Source organism: Carettochelys insculpta, chromosome 2 (assembly GCF_033958435.1).
Source record: "Carettochelys insculpta isolate YL-2023 chromosome 2, ASM3395843v1, whole genome shotgun sequence".
In the NCBI taxonomy this organism is placed as follows: domain Eukaryota; kingdom Metazoa; phylum Chordata; order Testudines; family Carettochelyidae; genus Carettochelys; species Carettochelys insculpta.
This window is the reverse complement of record NC_134138.1, coordinates 25121491-25139145: the sequence shown is the minus strand read 5'-3', so window position 1 is coordinate 25139145 and position 17655 is coordinate 25121491. Positions and strand designations below refer to the sequence as shown.

Sequence of the window (17655 nt, the reverse complement as noted above, 5' to 3'; positions counted from 1 at the left end):
GGGTTGCGGGGGCTGTGGGGGGCTGTGAGCGGCCGGGCGGTGTGAGGGGTTGCGAGGGCTGGGGGGCTGTGAGCGGCCGGGCGGTGTGAGGGGTTGCGCGGGCTGTGAGCGGCCGGGCGGTGTGAGGGGTTGCGGGGGCTGTGGGGGGCTGTGAGCGGCCGGGCGGTGTGAGGGGTTGCGAGGGCTGGGCGGCTGTGAGCGGCCGGGCGGTGTGAGGCAGCCGAGGCGCCCCACGAGCTGAGCTTTGATGTCCAGAACCGGATCCCATCGTCATCGGCGCCGACGCGCAGCGGCCGGTTCAGAAGGCGGGGCTCAGGCGCGCATTGTGACGGCGCTGCGTCCCCGCCTCCCCTGGGGTGGTGCTGGCGGCCGCAGGCCGAGGCCCGAGCGCGAAAGGAACATGGAGGCGGCCGCAGTACGGGGCGCCAGGCCCGTCCGGGAGGCGGGAACTGGACTATAGCCAGGTCCCTGAGCCAGAGACCGGTACGAGGCGGCGGGACCCGGGGCATGGCAGCCCCGGGCCCCCCGCAGCTTCCGGGGCTGGGGCTGGGCCCGCGGCTCCGGGCCGGGCTGGAAGTTGCGCTGCGGGTGCCCAGCCTCTTCCTCATCGACGCCATCTTCAACTCTTACCCCCTGACGGGGGGCTCCCTGTGGGCCGGGCTCCTGGGGGTGCTGCTGCGGCTGCTGGGTGAGAGATCCCCCTCCCCGCGCGCCGGGCTCCTGGGGGAGAGTCCCCCTCCGCTTCCCTCCCCACTCCTGGAGCTGCTGCTGCGGGAGAGTCCTTCCTTCCTTCACCCCCTTGCCTGTCTCTCGGCTCCTGCAGGCACTGCCGCGGGGACTGACTAACCCTGGGGATACCTGGGCGCCCCCGCTCCTGGTTGAAGGCTGCCTCCTTCTCCCACTCAGCCTTAGCCGAGTCATCCTCTCGCTCCTCTACTCGTGGCTACTACGCTCCCCATAACGCTTCTCTGGGGCCCCTCTGTCTCATGCCTGCTTCATCCCGGCTCCCTGCAGCCCCTTTACCTAGGGCCCCTTCCCCTGAGCGCTTCCTGTTTCCCTGTTTTTTGTCCTTCCTCTTACTGCCGGCTGACTTGAGTTTTCTAGTCTCTGTTGCTCTATGGCTCCTTTTCAGCTACACCGAGCAGAGATGCCTTCCCTTCCCTGCTCTCCTGCTGCAGATTTCACTTCATTGAGCCCCGAGTGCTTCACTCTTTTCTGTCTTCCACTCACCCTTTTCTTCCTACTGCTTCAGCAACTCTTCCCTCCTAACTGCAGCAAGTTGAGAGCTCATTACTTCTGTTGGTAGGGTATCTTCTAATTGAAGTAAACTGATTTCTTTTGCTGTTCCTTTTTCCTCATTCCTCTGCTGAGTCTGGTTGGTAAACTGCTCTCAAATGAGATGTTTTCGGCCCACTGTTACAACTGGAGAACTTCAGAAAATTTTAAAATTCCATAAAGAATTATGAATTATGAGTGTAACGTTATCTGGCTAACAAGGCCTGCAAGTGACCATGTAGTTAATACTTTGTGTCTAAGATAGATTTCACAGGGCTAGTAGGTCCTCTGTCATGTGTTCACTTTGCATTACTAGCCACTTCTCTTTTTAGTTTTCCTTTTTTCTCCATATTTGATTGAGATTGCAATATTCTGTGTGGTCTGGAGGTTTTCTACAGCCCTTTCCTTGATATCCTTACACACATCACATTCTGATGAAAGCGACTTTAAAAAACAACTAAGAAAAGGTATAATGTTTTGAAACATACTGAAAAATCTTTGGAGTGTAATAGAATCATAGACATGTAGAACTGGAAGGGACCTCCAGATGTCATCTGTTGCAGTTCCCTGCATTAATTACAGAACTGTGTAATAACTATACTATTCCTGACAGGTGTTCCTAACAAACCTCCAAAGACAGAGGTTCCACAGCTTCCCTAGGCAGTTTGTTCCTGTGCTTTGCTACCCTGACAGGGAGTTTTTCATAGGTCATTGCTTCTTTTCCTGTCTGTAGAGGGTAACACAAACACTTTTTCACCCTCATCCTTATAACAACCATTTGTGTATTTGAAAAATGTTATCATATGTCCCCTCAAATCATCTTTTCTTCAGACTAAAGAAACTCATGGTCTCCCTGCCCCCAGTCTCACAGCTTATGAAGTGTAAGGGAAAAGACTCCCCAGATGGGAGGATAACCCTAATAAGAATCAGTGAGGTAGCCGTGTTAGTCTGTATCTTCAAGAACAACAAGAAGTCCTGTGACATCTTATAGACTAAGAGATATTTTGGAGCATAAGCTTTCATGGGCAAAGACCCGCTTGTCAGATGAAGCGGGTCGTTGCCCGTGAAAGCTTACACTCCAAAATATCTGCTACTTAATAAGAATGGAACTTGACAGGAGCTGTGATAATGGGGAATTTTTCATTGTTTTCCTGGGCGTGCTGGTTAGGTACTCTAATATTAAAATAATGTCCCTATGTCTCATAAACAGGACTGGGATACTATTGTCCTAAGCACTGTGCAAATGCAGTAAGAGATGTTTCTACCTTTTTGAGTGTACAATCCCAAAAGATAGGAGAGAGGCAGTCAGGAGGAAAAAGGAACACAAAATACAATCACAGTGACTCAGATGATGGCAGGCACAGCACAGTTGGCTTCATGTCTTTTAACATGCTTTATTTACAGTACAAAAACTTAGCAACAGAATTTTACTTTTTGCAGTGTGGCACTTGGAGTTGACGTTGGTGAGAAGAAATTGAGACAGGAGGTAAAAAGGGGATGGTGAGAAGTACAACGAGGAGGAGGAGATTGAAATAGCTGAGGAATTGCAGTGTTAGACGAGAGGGAGAGAGATAAAAGGCAACCCTCAGCAATACAGCCAATATTAGACGAGAGGGAGAGAGATAAAAGGCAACCCTCAGCAATACAGCCAATAAGAGAGTTTTACTGATAAAATAGAAAGTTCAAAATTGTTTCAGAATTGAGCAAATGATGTCCAGAGGCTGCAAAGGCCTCTCCCGGCTGCTGCTGCTCATGTGAGGAACTGGGTAGGCTACAAGGCCCAGTGCCTAGGTGGTTTCTTTGGGATGTAGCATGTAGGCGAGATGGCCTTCACTTGCCCACCCTGCTGCCAGTTGCAGGTAGTGTTGGTGGATTTGGGAAAAGGAATCCTCCTTGTTCCTGCCTTTGTGTATGTAGGGAGAAGGTGGAGGTGGACAAACGGTCCTTGTACATCAGGTAGGTCTCTTTTTGTCTTCTGTGACTGGACAGCCGTGACTTGCTCCCTCTGTTCCCTGAGCTTAGTATGGGCATTACCTCAAACTGATGTATTACATTTTTTAAAAGTGATACTTCTAAATGTCTCTTTGAAAATCTTTTAAAGTCCAATATGAGGCAGAAGTGTTAGGCAGTGCTCTTAAATTAATCCCACATAAATGAGACTTTGTGTGTTTGTTATTGGATAATCTCTGTTAAGTGTATAATGATAGGATTAAATGATTATGGCACTGTTCAGAATGGTGTCTGTATGATAGGTTTTTGGGGAAGGAGAGGATAATCACTTTGTCCTTTGCTGTTTTTTTTGCTCCCTCCATGGACAGTTGTGTTTTGTCATGCCCCCATTTTTGGTCCTGCAATTAGCTGTTCCCTGTCACTCCCAACCTGTGGGAGAACTGCAGGAAGGGATGTCCCGGGAGCTGGGGGAGAGTGCTCAGGAAGGGGAGGCTGCCACACAGGCAACTGCCAGCTCTGCACACATTTGGCAGTCCTTGCTGCCACAGCCTCCACCATCTCCCTGTCCGTGCTGATGCCGTGAGGCCTCACTGCTTGACTCAGGACCTCTGAGTATTCCGAGTGGCCCAGTGGCAGGGGGAGGGGCTTTGCTGTTGAAAAGCGTGGCAGAAGCCATGCTTTGTATATTGGACAGACTTCAGACACTCTTAGACAAAGAGTTAATGGGCACAAAACAGACATAAAAACACTCCTGATCCACAAACCTGTTAGCCAGCATTTTAATGGAGTGGGTCGGTCTGTTAATGACTTAAGAGTTTGCGTGTTAATGAAGAGGAATTTTCACAACACTCTTCAAAGAGAGGCTGCTGAACTCTCTTTTATATTCAAATTCAACACATTAACACATGGTTTGAACCGAGATTGGAATTTTCTGGGTCACTGTAGAGGCATGTTGGCATACTTGGTTTAATCTAATTCTTGGCTCCCCCCCTGCCCCTCTACTCTCTGATTTGCTCACCTTGATAATTTTTTGTCTGATTTGTCCACCTTGATTACTCTTTTTGGTTCTCTGTGCCTTAAATATTGAGTCTGTTCTGGTATGGCTGTGGTCTGAAGAAGTGGGTCTGTCCCACGAAAGCTCAGCTAATAAATTATTTTGTTAGTCTTTAAAGTGCTACTTGACTGCTTTTTTGTTTTGATAGCCTTATTAAGACATACTTGAGAGTATTTTGTCAGCTAGCTATATTATGAAGACAGCCCTTTGCAGGTGACAAATTGTTAGTGAGATCAACATAAACAGAAATATCATTTGACTCTGAAATACACTTTAGATTATGCCATATTGAAATAATTGGATATTTTTGTTAATAAAACTCCGACATGTGGGCAGTGGTAGTCTGCACTGATTCTGCTTTTAACAAGTTGACTCTTTAATAAAAATAGATTCAGTACCCTAATTTAGCTATTGATGGGAGGAAAGGTTGTGTATCCTATTGAGATTTTATAGATACTTTTGGAGAGTTCTGCTGAATAGTTTTGAAACATTATTCCATATAGTATGCCTTGTTTTGAGAAGAATGAGTGAATACTGTACAATTATGGTACATAATGGAATCCTGTTGCCTCTGTTTGAATGTCTTTATTCTGCCCAGGTTTACTTCTTATGTAAGTAACCACACTGGATTCACTAGGATAGGGGTGAGCAAACTTTTTTTTTTGTGATGCCCCCATGTTTGCTCCTGCAGTTAGCTGTCCCCTGTCGCCCCCAGCCTGTGGGAGAACTACAGGAAGGGATGCCCCAGGGGGCTGGGGGAGAGTGCTCAGGAAGGGGAGGCTGTCACACAGGCAGCTGCCAGCTCTGCATGCGTTTGGCAGTCCTTGCTGCCACAGCCTCCACCATCTCCCCATCCATGCTGATGCCGTGAGGCCTCACTGCTTGACTCAGGGCCTCCGAGTGGCCCAGTGGCAGGGAGAGGGGCATTCAGTTGATAAGGGTAGTGGTAGAGGGCATGGGGGAGGAAGCAGAGGGCAGGGGAGGCAGAGGAAGCCGTGGCAGGGTGGGTGGGAGTGGAGTCGATCATGCTGCACCACCTGTACAAAATGTCCTGCCTCTCACTTTGCGTACCCCTGCACTAGGAATAGGTAGACAGGAAAGCAGGGCAGAATGGAGCTCTAAAACTATTTGCAATCTTTTTCTAACCATTCTGCTTACCCTCTCACTTTATCTCCCTAGTGTTATACTCTCCTTTCACCATCTCCTTTGGCTCCCAGTTTTCTGTAGGCATTATAGTCATTTCTGGGCTTGTGTAGCTGGTGCATTAAATTGTCACGTCAGAATGCAATATCTCCTCTTTGTGAAGTGCTGTTTTGACAGGTTCACTGGAGATGTTGCCTTCTAAGTGCAGATTGAGTGTGAGGTAGACCAAGAGTGTGGAAAGAGTCCAGTGGTTGTTTAGAGAGTTAAAAAATAAATAATATGTAGAGTAGTAGTAGTTTGTTCTAATATAGCTCTTATATTACTGAAGTTTGAATACTCTGTTGAATTCTGGTATCACAAAGGTTAGCAAAGAGATCACATTGTATTCAATATTTTCTTTAATTACATGGAGGTGATAAATGGCAATCTTGAGAAATTCAAAGATGATACTAAAGACAGAAGCATTGGAAGGACAGAGATAATACAAATATATGTTGTAGAGATTGAAAACATATCCCAAGAAAAACACACACATGCAAATTTGGGGCAAAAGAAATCACAAATTCTGCATGAGAGAAAAACCTGGCAAACCGATATGCTGGGAACTGAAACTGACCTATACAACAAATTTGGTATGAGTTTGGCACTGTGATATGGCAGGCAAAGACCAATACAATTTCAGGATAAGTGCACAAAAGCATCACATCACAGAACAAGGAAATAGTATTTCCTTTGTATGACTTTGTTCAGTTATGGACACCTTATACTAGAAAGTTAAGAGAGAGTTCAAAGATCAATAAAAGTAAACCAGTACACTTAAAAACATTAAATGATATAGGATGACACAAAAAAATTCAAACATATGTAAAAAGTGTAAACCTCAAATTATTTAGGGTAGGACAAGAATGTATGTAGGAGTTACAAGATAAAATAAACATTTTAACTGAAAACTGCCTAAATTGTGGAACATAATCCTAAAATTCCCTCTGTAGTGGAGAAAAACTAAGCCCGGACTGGGAAGAAGAACTTTAAAATGTGCTATAGTATGGGCTATAGTAACTAGCATTCATTGCATTTCCCATTTAGGTCTCATTTCTATGATTGTCTCCTACGTTGCAAGGGCAGTATGCTTTTGTTTTTTCACGTGTTCCTCAGCCAGCGGATTCCAACACCTAGGGACTACTGAAATGAATTGGGTTTGGGTGAGGAGGGTGTCAGTGTCGTAAACAAAGCTTTTGTACTCCCTGCACATCCTTACCCTTCAAATCAAGTATTCCCTACCAATCTCTCAGCACACGCATGCACACACACACAAAGGTATTATAGGTTTGTTACTGCTGACACATTTATTATAAAAGTAAGAACAAAAATGTAAAGTTGAAAAATAAGACTTTGAATAAGTGGTCATCAGTCTGAAAAGGTTGAAAAATGCTGTCCTAAGCAAATAGATTGTTATTACAGGTTTTACCCTAAGTTTTCAGAAACTTTCTGCTGATCTGCATAGGAATATGATATCCTGTACAGAAATGCATGTGTGCTGTTATATTCTTGGCTGTATCTGTTAATATCACACTTCTTATATTACAGAGTTTCCTGTCATCAGACTAAGTTAAATAGATTGAACATTAGATTATTTTAGGATGTTGTTAACATCTTGACTTTTTAGAATGATAAGTTGGGCCCTACCAAATTCATGGTCCATTTTGGTCAGGTTCATGGTCAAAGGATTTAGGTTACTCAAATCTGAAATTTCATAGTGTGGTAATTATAGGGGCCTTGACCTAAAAAGGAGTTGTGTGAAGGTTATTATAAGGAATGTTGTTGTAATATAAAGTGTAAAATCACATGGAATCAGTTAAATGATTAAATGCTAAGTTTAACCCATTAACTCATTAAATGGGGCAGGAGTTGGGGCAGAGCAAGAAAGGGCTGGAGTGGTCTCCCTGCCAGGGACAGGGGCTATCCTGGCTGTGCTGGAGAGTTCTTCCCTGTGGTGTTCCCGGGCTGGGGCTGCCACAGATGGGGGCTGCTCCATCAGTGCCAGAGCACTCCCTAGCCCAAATGGGCCATGCAGGACTGAAGCAACCCTCTGCCCACATAACCATTGCCCATTTAGGATGAGGCTTACTGGTTAACTGTAAACATCCCTAGTTGTGGCACTGCCTTCAGAACTGGGCTCGAGAAAGCAGTGGCTGCTGGTTAGGTGTTCAGCTCTGAAGGCAGAGCAGTTGCCAGCAACAGCAAAGTAGTAATGATAGCATGGTATAGTGTGGTATACCATAGCAGCCCTTATTTTCTGCACTGCTCCTTGCAGAACTGGGAGTGTAGTCAGCAGCTGCCAATCTCCATGTGCCAGGCACTGAAAGCAGCACTGCAGAAGTAAGGCTGACATAGAATCATAGTCACAGAGCTGGAAGGGCCCTCGAGGTCATCAAGTCCAGCCTCCTGCCCCAAGCAGGACTGAGCCCAACTAAGTCATCCCAGCCAGTGCTATGTCAAGCTGGGACTTAAAAACATCTAGGGATGGAGATTCCACCCCCTCTCTAGGCAACACATTGTAGTGCTTCCCTGCCATCTAGTGAGGTACTTTTTCCTCACATCTGACCTACTCCTCTTCTTTTGTTAACTTCAGACCATTGCTTCTTGTTCTGCTGTCGTCACCACTGAAAACAGTTTCTCTCCATCCTCTTTAGAGCTTCCCTTCAGGAAGTTGAAGGCTGCTGTTAAATCACCCCTCAGTCTTCTCTTCTGCAAACTATATAAGCTGAAATCCCTCAGCCTCACCTTATAAGTCACATGCTCCAGCCCCTTAATCATTTTTGTTACTCTCTGCTGAACCTTCTCCAGCACATCCACATACTTTTTATCCTGGGGGGCCCAAAACTGGATGCAGTACTCCAGATGTGGCCTCACCAGTGCTGAATAGAGGGGAACAACCACCTCTCTACATCTGCTTGCACTGCTCCTCCAAATGCAGCCTAGTATGCCATTGGCGTTCTTATCTACAAAGGCACACTGTTTACTCATATCCAGCCTCTCATCCACTATAATCCCTAGGTCCCTTTCCAGTGTACAGCCAGGACTTGCCCTTGGTGAATCCATGTTGACTACTTTTGATCACTTTCCCCTCTTCTAAGTGCTCCAAAATGGATTCCTTGAGGATCCCTTATATTATTTTCCTAGGTACTGAGGTAAGACTTCCCGGTCTATAGTTCCCTGGATTGTCCTTCTTTCCTTTTTTAAAGATGGGCACTACATTTGCCTTTTTCCAGTCAGCTGGAATCTCTCCTGATCTCAAAGAGTCTTCAAAGATAATGGCCAAAGGCTCGGCAGTGATGTCTGCCAGTTCCCTCAGTATCCTTGGGTGCATTAAACCCAGACCCATGGATTTGTGTACATGTAGTTTGTCCAAGGACTGCCCTCTACTTTCCCAAATTGTATTATCTAGCACTGTAGTGTGGGAGCTGTCCTTGTCCTTGAAGACCGAGGCAAAAAAAAGCATTGAGAACTTCAGCTTTTCTTATATCATCTGTCACTAGGTTACTTCGCTCATCCAGTAATGACCCCACACCTTCCCTAATAACCCTGTTATTGTTAACATGCCTTCTTGTTACCCTTCACATTCCTTGACAGGTGTAGTTCCAATTGTGCCTTTGCTGTCCTGATTACTGCCTGGCATTTTCAAGCCATATATTTATACTCTTCCTTAGTCATCTGTCCAAGTTTCCACTTCTTATATGCATCCTTTTTGAGTTTAAGCCAGCCAAAGATTTCCCTCTTAAGTCAAGCTGGTTGCGTACCATATTTGCATTTCTTATGAAGTGGGATTGTTTGTTTCTGTGTCTTCAGCAAGACTTTAAAATATTGCCAGGTCTCCTGAACTCTTTTCCCCTTCATTTTCATTTCCCAGGGGATCCTGCCCATCAGTTCTTTCAGGGAGTCGAAGTCTGCTCTTTTGAAATCAATGGTCTGTATGTTAGTGCTCACCTTTCTTCCTTTTGTCAGAATTCTGAAATCTACCATCTCATGATCACTGCAGCCCAGAATGCCACACACTTTTATTCTCCTACTAGTTCTTCCCTGGTTGTGAGCAGCAAGTCAAGTTGTGTATGGCCCCTGGTTTGTTCCATCAGCACTTGTACCAGACAGTTATCCCCAACATCCCCCCAAAACTTCCTGAATTGTCTGTGTGCTACTACATTATCCAACAAATATCTGGATAATTCAAGTCTCCCATGAGAACCAGGATCTGTGATTTGGAAGCTTCTCTTAGCTGTCTGAAGAAATCCTCATCTCCCTGATCTGGTGGTCCATAGCAGACATCAACTATAACATCACTTCTATTGCTTCTGTCTCTAAGCTTAACCCAAAGACCCTCAACTGGTTTTTCTCCCTCCTTATATTGGAGCTGTGAGCAATTATAATGCTCCCTCCCATAGAGCACAACTCCTCCTCCTTTTCTCCCCTGCCTGTCTTTCCTAAACGGTTTATATCCTTCCATGACCATGCTCATTATGCAAGTCATCCCACCAGGTATCGCCACCCTTATTTCCGCACTGTTGCTGGTAGCATGTTGCCTTCAAAGCTGGGCACCATACCAACATTACTTATAACTCTCCAGATGCTCAGCAATGAAGACAGCACAGAAGTTATGGTGGCAGTACCATGACCCTGCTAAAATAATTTAATGGTGCCCCTGCAAGTCCCTTTTGGGTCAGGACTCAAAGTTGAGAAATTTTGGTTTCCCCCATGAAATCTGTATACAGTAAACTCTGTCTTAACTGGCATTTTATCATCTTGAACTTTCAAATAACCAGCATTTTAATCATAAGTAAATTTTAGTTATGTTTTCCATAAGTACAGTACATTGAAAGTAAATACAAATAAATACAGCAAATACAGTATAAATTTACAGTGTGAAATACTACTGTTGGTAAAGTAGGTGTTTTTAATACATGTTTGTTTCTTTGCTTTTCTAATCTTGCACTGCTAGGTATACCTCTCTGTTATCCAGAATATTTGAATATCCGGCAACCTCCCAGTCCCAGGCTGCTGGATATGAAAGAGTTTACTGTAATATAGGGTAAAAGCACACACAAGGCCAGATTTCACAAGCAAATGTCAGCTTTCACAGTTTGTGATGTGTTTTGTATGGCTGTGAATTTGATAAGGCCCTAATGATGAGTGAGCCCTCAAAATAGTAATTGAAGAATGCCTGAAGCTTTCAAAATACCGTAAACCCCTGACTTATATGGGGGTTGTGTTCTTGCGCAACCCCCTGTAAGTCAAATTTTGTGCAAGTCAGGGGAGCCAGGAAACTATTTCCTGTCTCCTGTGAGTGGCTAGCGGGACTCCTGGCCCTAGTCAATTTCCCAGCTTTGCCAGTGGAGGAGAGCTGGGAGCCAGGCAGGCTGCCCCCTGGTTTCCAGCTCCCCTCCACTAGCTGGAGCTAGGAAACTGACCAGCGCAGCAAAACTGGTCATTTGCCCTGCTCCTCTGAGTGGTGTTAACCTGAGATATACACTACTCGAGTGCACACATCTTGGGGGTCTACTGTATATTCTGATAGCAACATTTTATTTGCACAGTTCTTTGCATTTTAAAACTAATTTTTTAAAAAAAAAGTGTTAGTGAAAGGTTCTAGATTAATTGTCCTAGAGACTGAAGTCCTTTATAGATCCACTTCAAGACACCAGGCATTGGCAATTCAGTGCTTTAATCAAAAATAAGTTACTGGGCTCAGTACTAATGTAGCTGAGTAGAAATTTAGTTGTATGATAAACAAAAAGTCAGGCTAGATGAACAGCTATCCATTCAAGACTTAATATGATCTCACTGCATTATATCTCAGCACTGATCTGGAAGTCTCTCTCTCTACCAAGATGGGGAATGTACTTAAGTTGTCATATTGAAATTGCAAAAAAGATTGACACTTGTGGAGGTAACTTACAGTTTTTGCTTCTTTGGAGCAATGTGCTCACTTTTGAATTATAGGCAAGTTAAGTAGTTCTAGGCCCTGATGCCTCTCTGACAGAAAAGTTTAAACAATAGCAGCATTCACAAATGTTGTTATAGAAATGTTTAAGGAGAAACAAAAGCATTGACTCTAAAAACAATGTGTATCACGATAGTTAATAGGTAAAATGTGCATGTCTAGGTTTTGCTGAAAACTAAATTATTTCATTCTGTTTTTTAGGGGTATTTGTATCCAGTGTTGTTCTGGTCTTGCAACAGCGAGCACTTTTCAAGTTTTATATGATCAGTTCAGCATTTCTGCTAGCTGCAACCTCAGTGTTGGTGAATTACTATGCTTCTTTGCACATAAATTTCTACAGTGCCTACTACACAGCAGCTTTTGGAATTCAGTTCTTTCCTCATAAAGGACCCTCACTATGGATGGCACTTTCTATCCTTCAGCTTACGTTTGGAATTGGATATGTTACATTGCTAAATGTGCAGTCCATATACTCCCAACTAATCATACTGGATATACTGATTCCTGTAATAGGCTTGATTATTGAATTACCTTTAAATGTCAGACAGATTTTAGTTTTTATTTCTAGTCTAATTCTGACATTATATACCACAGTCATTTTAGTTATGAAAATTAAATGGTTCTATTATTCTACAAGATACGTTTATCTCCTTGTAAGGCATATGTATCGCATATATGGATTACAGCTATTGATGGAAGATACGTGGAAAAGGATTCGTTTTCCAGCTGTATTGCGTGTGTTCTGGTTAACGAGACTTACAGCACAAGCAGTTGTGTTAACCTATGTCGTCAAGATGGCAGAAACTGATATACAAGAGAAGTTCTACCTGATTTCCTGGGAGAATTGTTGGGAACTAATTTGCAGTCTTATAATAAGTGGGTGTGATTCTACTTTAACTGTCTTAGGCATGAGTGCTGTAATTTCTTCAATAGCCCATTATCTGGGATTGGGTATTTTGGCCTTTATTGGATCAACTGATGAAGATGACAAGAGGCTTGGTTTTGTAGCACCTGTTTTATTTTTTATTTTGGCTCTGCAGACTGGCTTAAGTGGTCTAAAGCCAGAAGAGAGACTAGTTCGCCTAAGTAGAAACATGTGCCTTTTGTTAACTGCAGTCCTACATTTTATCCATGGAATGACAGATCCTGTACTAATGTCTCTCAGTGCCTCTCATGTGTCGTCATTTCGCAGACACTTCCCAGTACTTTTTGTTTCTGCTTGCCTTTTTATTCTTCCAGTTCTACTCAGTTATATCCTGTGGCACCACTATGCACTAAATACGTGGCTTTTTGCAGTTACAGCATTCTGTGTGGAACTTTGCCTAAAAGTAATTGTTTCAATCACTGTCTATGTATTATTCATGATTGATGGCTACTATAATGTCCTCTGGGAAAAGCTTGATGATTATGTCTACTATGTTCGTTCAACAGGCAATATTATTGAGTTCATTTTTGGTGTAATCATGTTTGGGAATGGAGCTTATACCATGGTGTTTGAATCAGGAAGTAAGATTCGGGCTTGCATGATGTGTCTACATGCTTATTTCAACATATACTTGCAAGCAAAGAATGGCTGGAAAACTTTTATAAATCGCAGGACAGCTGTTAAGAAAATAAACTCACTTCCTGAAGTGAAAGGAGGTCGGTTACATGAAATAGATGATGTATGTGCAATCTGCTACCATGAGTTTACTACATCAGCTCGCATTACACCATGCAATCATTATTTCCATGCACTTTGTCTCCGGAAATGGCTCTATATTCAAGACACTTGTCCAATGTGCCATCAAAAAGTATACATTGAAGAAAAGGAAAATGTAAATATCTCTAACAATGGGTTTGTTGCACCTAATGAAAATCCTGTAGATGTTGCAGAAGCTGCTGCTGCTGCAGCAAATGAATTAAATGAAGATAATGACAGTACCGCCAGTGATGATGATGACGACGACTGTGTGGCAGAACATCAGAATGAGACTCTTAATGTTGATTCTGATTCCTTGGGTGATTAAAACCACTGAGATATTTGGGGTATTTTTTGGCAACAGAATAAAACTATCACTTCATCATTGTATAATTAAGCACAACAACAGTATCTCAGTGTTGTCTGTGAATGGTTGTCATTTACTCTAGTGTGCTACTGTAAATATACCACTAATTATTTCTGGTCTCTTTCATGACTACCTTAAAGTTATGTACATTATTGTACATGGAATAAAGTGTTTTCACATGTTTTTAAGAAAGTTGGATAAACACTTAATTGATAGGGAACACATGTAATCCATCTACTGTGCCAAAGCCTGCATAATACTAATAATTCTGAAATAATGAATTTTTTTTTTGGGGGGGGGGGGGGGGGTTTGTCTTAAAAATTACTGGAGACATTCTGTATGCATAGAAAACAAATGAGAGATGAAAAGTTTTGAAGAAGAGGTAATTTACCTACAAAATCAAAAACAGTCTTAGCTGAACTTTACACAATTGCTGAGCTATGTCAAAGTTCAGGTTTGTAGAAAACTTCGCAGCACTTGTATGGAATATAAAAATTAAATTAAATTACTATGTTTTCAGGATTTTTTTCTCAGAACCAAGCTGTATGAACTCCATTAATGTTGTGAGCAGTTACCCCACAAAACAGGAATTTTGCTTTTAGCAGACTGATTTTGATCTGATGAACTCAAAATATTGGAAAAGAAATGAACAGCCTAGCTGCTACACATTATCCTTAAAATTGATCCTGGAATGCTTAAATGAGGGAAGTGAGCCACAAAACTGTACAAAAAAGCAAACCAAGCTCACTGAGGCTTTTGGTGCTCAGTATAAGGTTTATAAAGACAAGTTTAATCTTATAATCTCAAAGTATAAGAGTACTACATTTTATTTGCAGGGATTTTTTTTCCAAAGTTTTATAATAAGGATAATAGATTTCATATAAAACACATGCAAAATAAAGGTAAGAAGCATACAGCTTTACATATCTGGAAAGAACACTTTAATAGTATTGTTGTAAAGAGTATGAGCCAGTTCAAGTGGGTCTTCCTCTCTTACTGTTGTCATTATCTCCAATACTTGACTAAAAAGAAAAAATTAAATGTTAGGCATTTGCATAATAGTAAATACACTGTCAGTTTAATGCATGTGTACACAAGTAGCTATGAGAGGAGCAACATGGTCAGGACTTACAGGTGAAAGTATGCTTTAGTTTCCTTTGTACACAATAACACCAACCACTCCATTGGCAGTCTCCTACTCTTTAATAATGTTAATTATGCATGTAGGCCAAGAAAAAGAGCTTTACATTCCAATGAAAGTGATTGTTACATGGGTGCATGTCCAAAAAGGGAGTCAATTAATAGCTTATACTCTTGCTTCCTCTCCCCATCTTATTTCTAATAAACATGTTCTTAGTTGTTTAGCAATAGCATGTTAAATGAACGCTTCAAAAATATAGTGGCATGCTAACAAATCTCGTTGTTAAAAGAAGCCAAAGGATAAGACTAGCCTAAATAATATTTGTATTTTTTGAACGGTTAGCAGGAGAGCCTTGACAGGCGCTTATATTTATGTGCTTAGAAAACAGTTTTCCACTGTAGTCCGTGGTAGCCCTTCTGACAAGTAATGCAATATTGTACTTATTTGGATACATCTGCTTAGGATTTCAGGAAAAACTTAGCTACAGGCTATAGTGCTGCCCTTTCAAATTCATTATTTTCACTAACACTTCAGAAGCAATTTTTCTGGACAGGCTGGTTGTTGTAGGCACAGTACATTGCAGTAAATGAAAAATGGTCAAGGGGCAAATTCTCAGCTAATGTATCTAAAGCCAGCTTAAACAGAAATACAACAATTTAAGCAGCTGAAGATCAGGCCCCAAGACATCTCACTGGGAACTCTCAAGCTGAAGTCCATATTTAGACCTCCCAAATAAGGGTACACAGCAAAGCTACTTCAAAATAAGCTATTCTGAAAGAGCTTATTTTGAAATAATAGTTACATACAAAATGCATTTCAAAATAGCCCTCAGCTATTTTGAAATAGAGCCATTGGACACACTGGCTATGTCTACACTTAAGAAAAACTTCAATATGGTGATGCTAATGGCTAAATCGAAGAATACTAACGAGGCACTGAATATTCATTTATTCACCTCATTAGTATTCTTCAATTTGGCCATTAGCATGGCCATTTTGAAGTTTTTGCTAAGTGTAGACATGGCCACTATGGCTTATTTCAAAATACTCTACTCCCTATCTGTACAATCCCTAATTCAAAATAGCTAGTCAGTTGAAAAAGGAACAGCTGACAAATGTGTCCAGAGATTGGAGTGGGCTCTTAAAATAATTTGAGGTTGATCAAGATTATCTTTCTAAACAGCAGCAGGGAGCAGATAAAGTGGGACATAGGTAAGTATGCCAAAACATTATTAGAAATTAATGTAAATCAAACTGTGTTCCTAGAAAGTCAAAATGCATTGAAATGTTGCTTTGTAAATACACTTTAACTATGGAAGCACACGTGTTATTCAGGGGCTACTACAAATTGCTATGTGTAAAGAGCTGAGCTTTTTGTAATACAATACCCTATCAAAATAAGACCGGTCAATAATCCCGTGGATCAATTTGCTAAATTTATTTGGATTTGTTAATCGCTGTAGCCAAAGTGTTTTAAAAGATAGACTTTAAAAAAATACATAACATATCTTGCCCCCGGCCCCCTCCGCCAAGTGACTGGACATTTCTGTGATAAGTAAACTAGTTTGATTTTGATTGCTACAAATATATTTACATTTTTGTGGACAGACACATTTGCAAACTGTTAGTGACCAAAAGTGAATTAAAGTCACAACTAGGCTTGAGGGAATTAGATTTTTAGGGGTAAATTTCAATTTTACCATACACAAACTGATGAAAAATATTTCTAATTGTAACTGAAATTTACAACTAGATAGAGAAAATGCTGCTTGAGATTTTACAATTTGCTTTAAGTATTTGGCAAGGTTCAGTGTTCACCATTTCCGGTTTTTACAATTTTATAGCTTTAACTTTTTGACTTTCAGCATCCACTGCCTGACCCTCATAATCTCCCACAACTGTGAAATGTAAATTAATAAAAATCACCATCACCCATAAAATTATAAGAAAAAAACAAACAGCCTACTTATAAATCAGAGCTTGTCTTTGTATCCACTTTATGTCCCATTATCCCCTCTCACTTTAAAAGATGACACAGTTGGCTCTTTTCATATTGCACATACTCTAAAAGCTAGTGCTAGAACAGCAACACGGTGAAACTAAGTAGAATCTGTGTGTCTGGACAGTTATTTCAATTAGTGCTAAGGGGAGAATTAACCTAGGCTGTGTCTGCACTAGCTCCCACCTTTGAAGGGAGCATGGTAAGTAGGGTGGCAGGAGATTACTAATGAAGTGCTGCAGTGCATATGCAGCAATTCATTAAGTTAATTTACCCCTAGCCACGGGTAAACCATTCGTACTTCAAAGTGCCCAGGCTACTTCGAAGTCGTCGCAGGGGGAGAATTAGCTTACTGACGTGCTGCATATGCTCTGCAGCACTTCATTAGTAATCTTCCAACACCCTACTCAACCATGCTACCTTCGAAGTTGGAGGCTAGTGTGGACACAGCCCTAATGTTGCACAAGCAAACTACAAAATAGAGGGAAGGAATACAAGAGTTAGCAAAAAGAAGACACCCATCGAGGACTTAATTTTAAGATTTGCTGAACACCCAAAATTACTGATGAAATCAATGAAGATGCTGGCCTTGGCAGATGCCAGTTAACCAAGCTTGCCGATCAGCTGAATACCAGATAACATGGGTTTTGAGGAAGTGGGTCTGCCCCACAAACTCTCATCACCTAATACATTATTTTGTTAGTCTTTAAATTGCTACATGACTGCTGGTTTGTTTTTATGTAGTAAAATATTTTCGAGTACAACACCTTGCTACAGATTCAGTGACTTTGTCATTGATTTAAACCTACTAAATGTTGTATGACCTTGTGTACATTTCCAAGCCTTTGTTTTAAATATAAAAATTACATACTTACATTATATTACAAGGTTCATTTCTGTCCTTCAAGCAATGCCCTAGTTCCCATTTCTTTTTTGTGGGAAAGGTTGTTTTTATACATTTTGACCCAGCATGAGTATTTTTCACACCACACCAGGGAGCATCTAGCATGATTCAAAAAGAGTTAAATCATTTAGTAATGTCATATAATTG

At 41.9% G+C, this 17655-nt stretch overlaps 2 protein-coding genes across 7 annotated transcripts in view; one reads left to right on the top strand and one right to left on the bottom strand.

Annotated features, from left to right (window-relative positions):
* The first annotated feature begins 368 nt into the window (after positions 1 to 368).
* RNF139 (ring finger protein 139) lies at positions 369 to 13648 on the top strand. 2 transcript variants are annotated; one of them, XM_074986682.1, is made up of 2 exons: positions 369 to 688; positions 11619 to 13648. In XM_074986682.1, the coding sequence occupies exons 1-2, from the start codon at positions 508 to 510 to the stop codon at positions 13424 to 13426; spliced, it is 1989 nt and encodes a 662-aa protein (XP_074842783.1). In that variant the 5' UTR covers positions 369 to 507; the 3' UTR covers positions 13427 to 13648. The 2 variants fall into 2 exon arrangements, with proteins under 2 accessions (XP_074842783.1, XP_074842784.1); XM_074986683.1 differs by lacking the exon at positions 369 to 688 and adding an exon at positions 1767 to 3231.
* A 127-nt stretch (positions 13649 to 13775) lies between these two features.
* Positions 13776 to 17655, bottom strand: part of TATDN1 (TatD DNase domain containing 1) — a 30886-nt gene continuing 27006 nt past the window's right edge. For 3 of the 5 annotated variants that reach the window (XM_074986685.1, XM_074986688.1, XM_074986687.1), the window contains 2 exons: positions 17480 to 17606; positions 13780 to 14487 (listed from right to left, as the gene is read on the bottom strand). In XM_074986685.1, the coding sequence (XP_074842786.1) occupies positions 14385 to 14487; positions 17480 to 17606 (230 nt within the window). In that variant the 3' untranslated portion in view covers positions 13780 to 14384. Of the gene's footprint in view, positions 14488 to 17479; positions 17607 to 17655 lie in introns of all 5 variants that reach the window. The other 2 variants (XM_074986686.1, XM_074986684.1) reach the window with 2 other exon arrangements.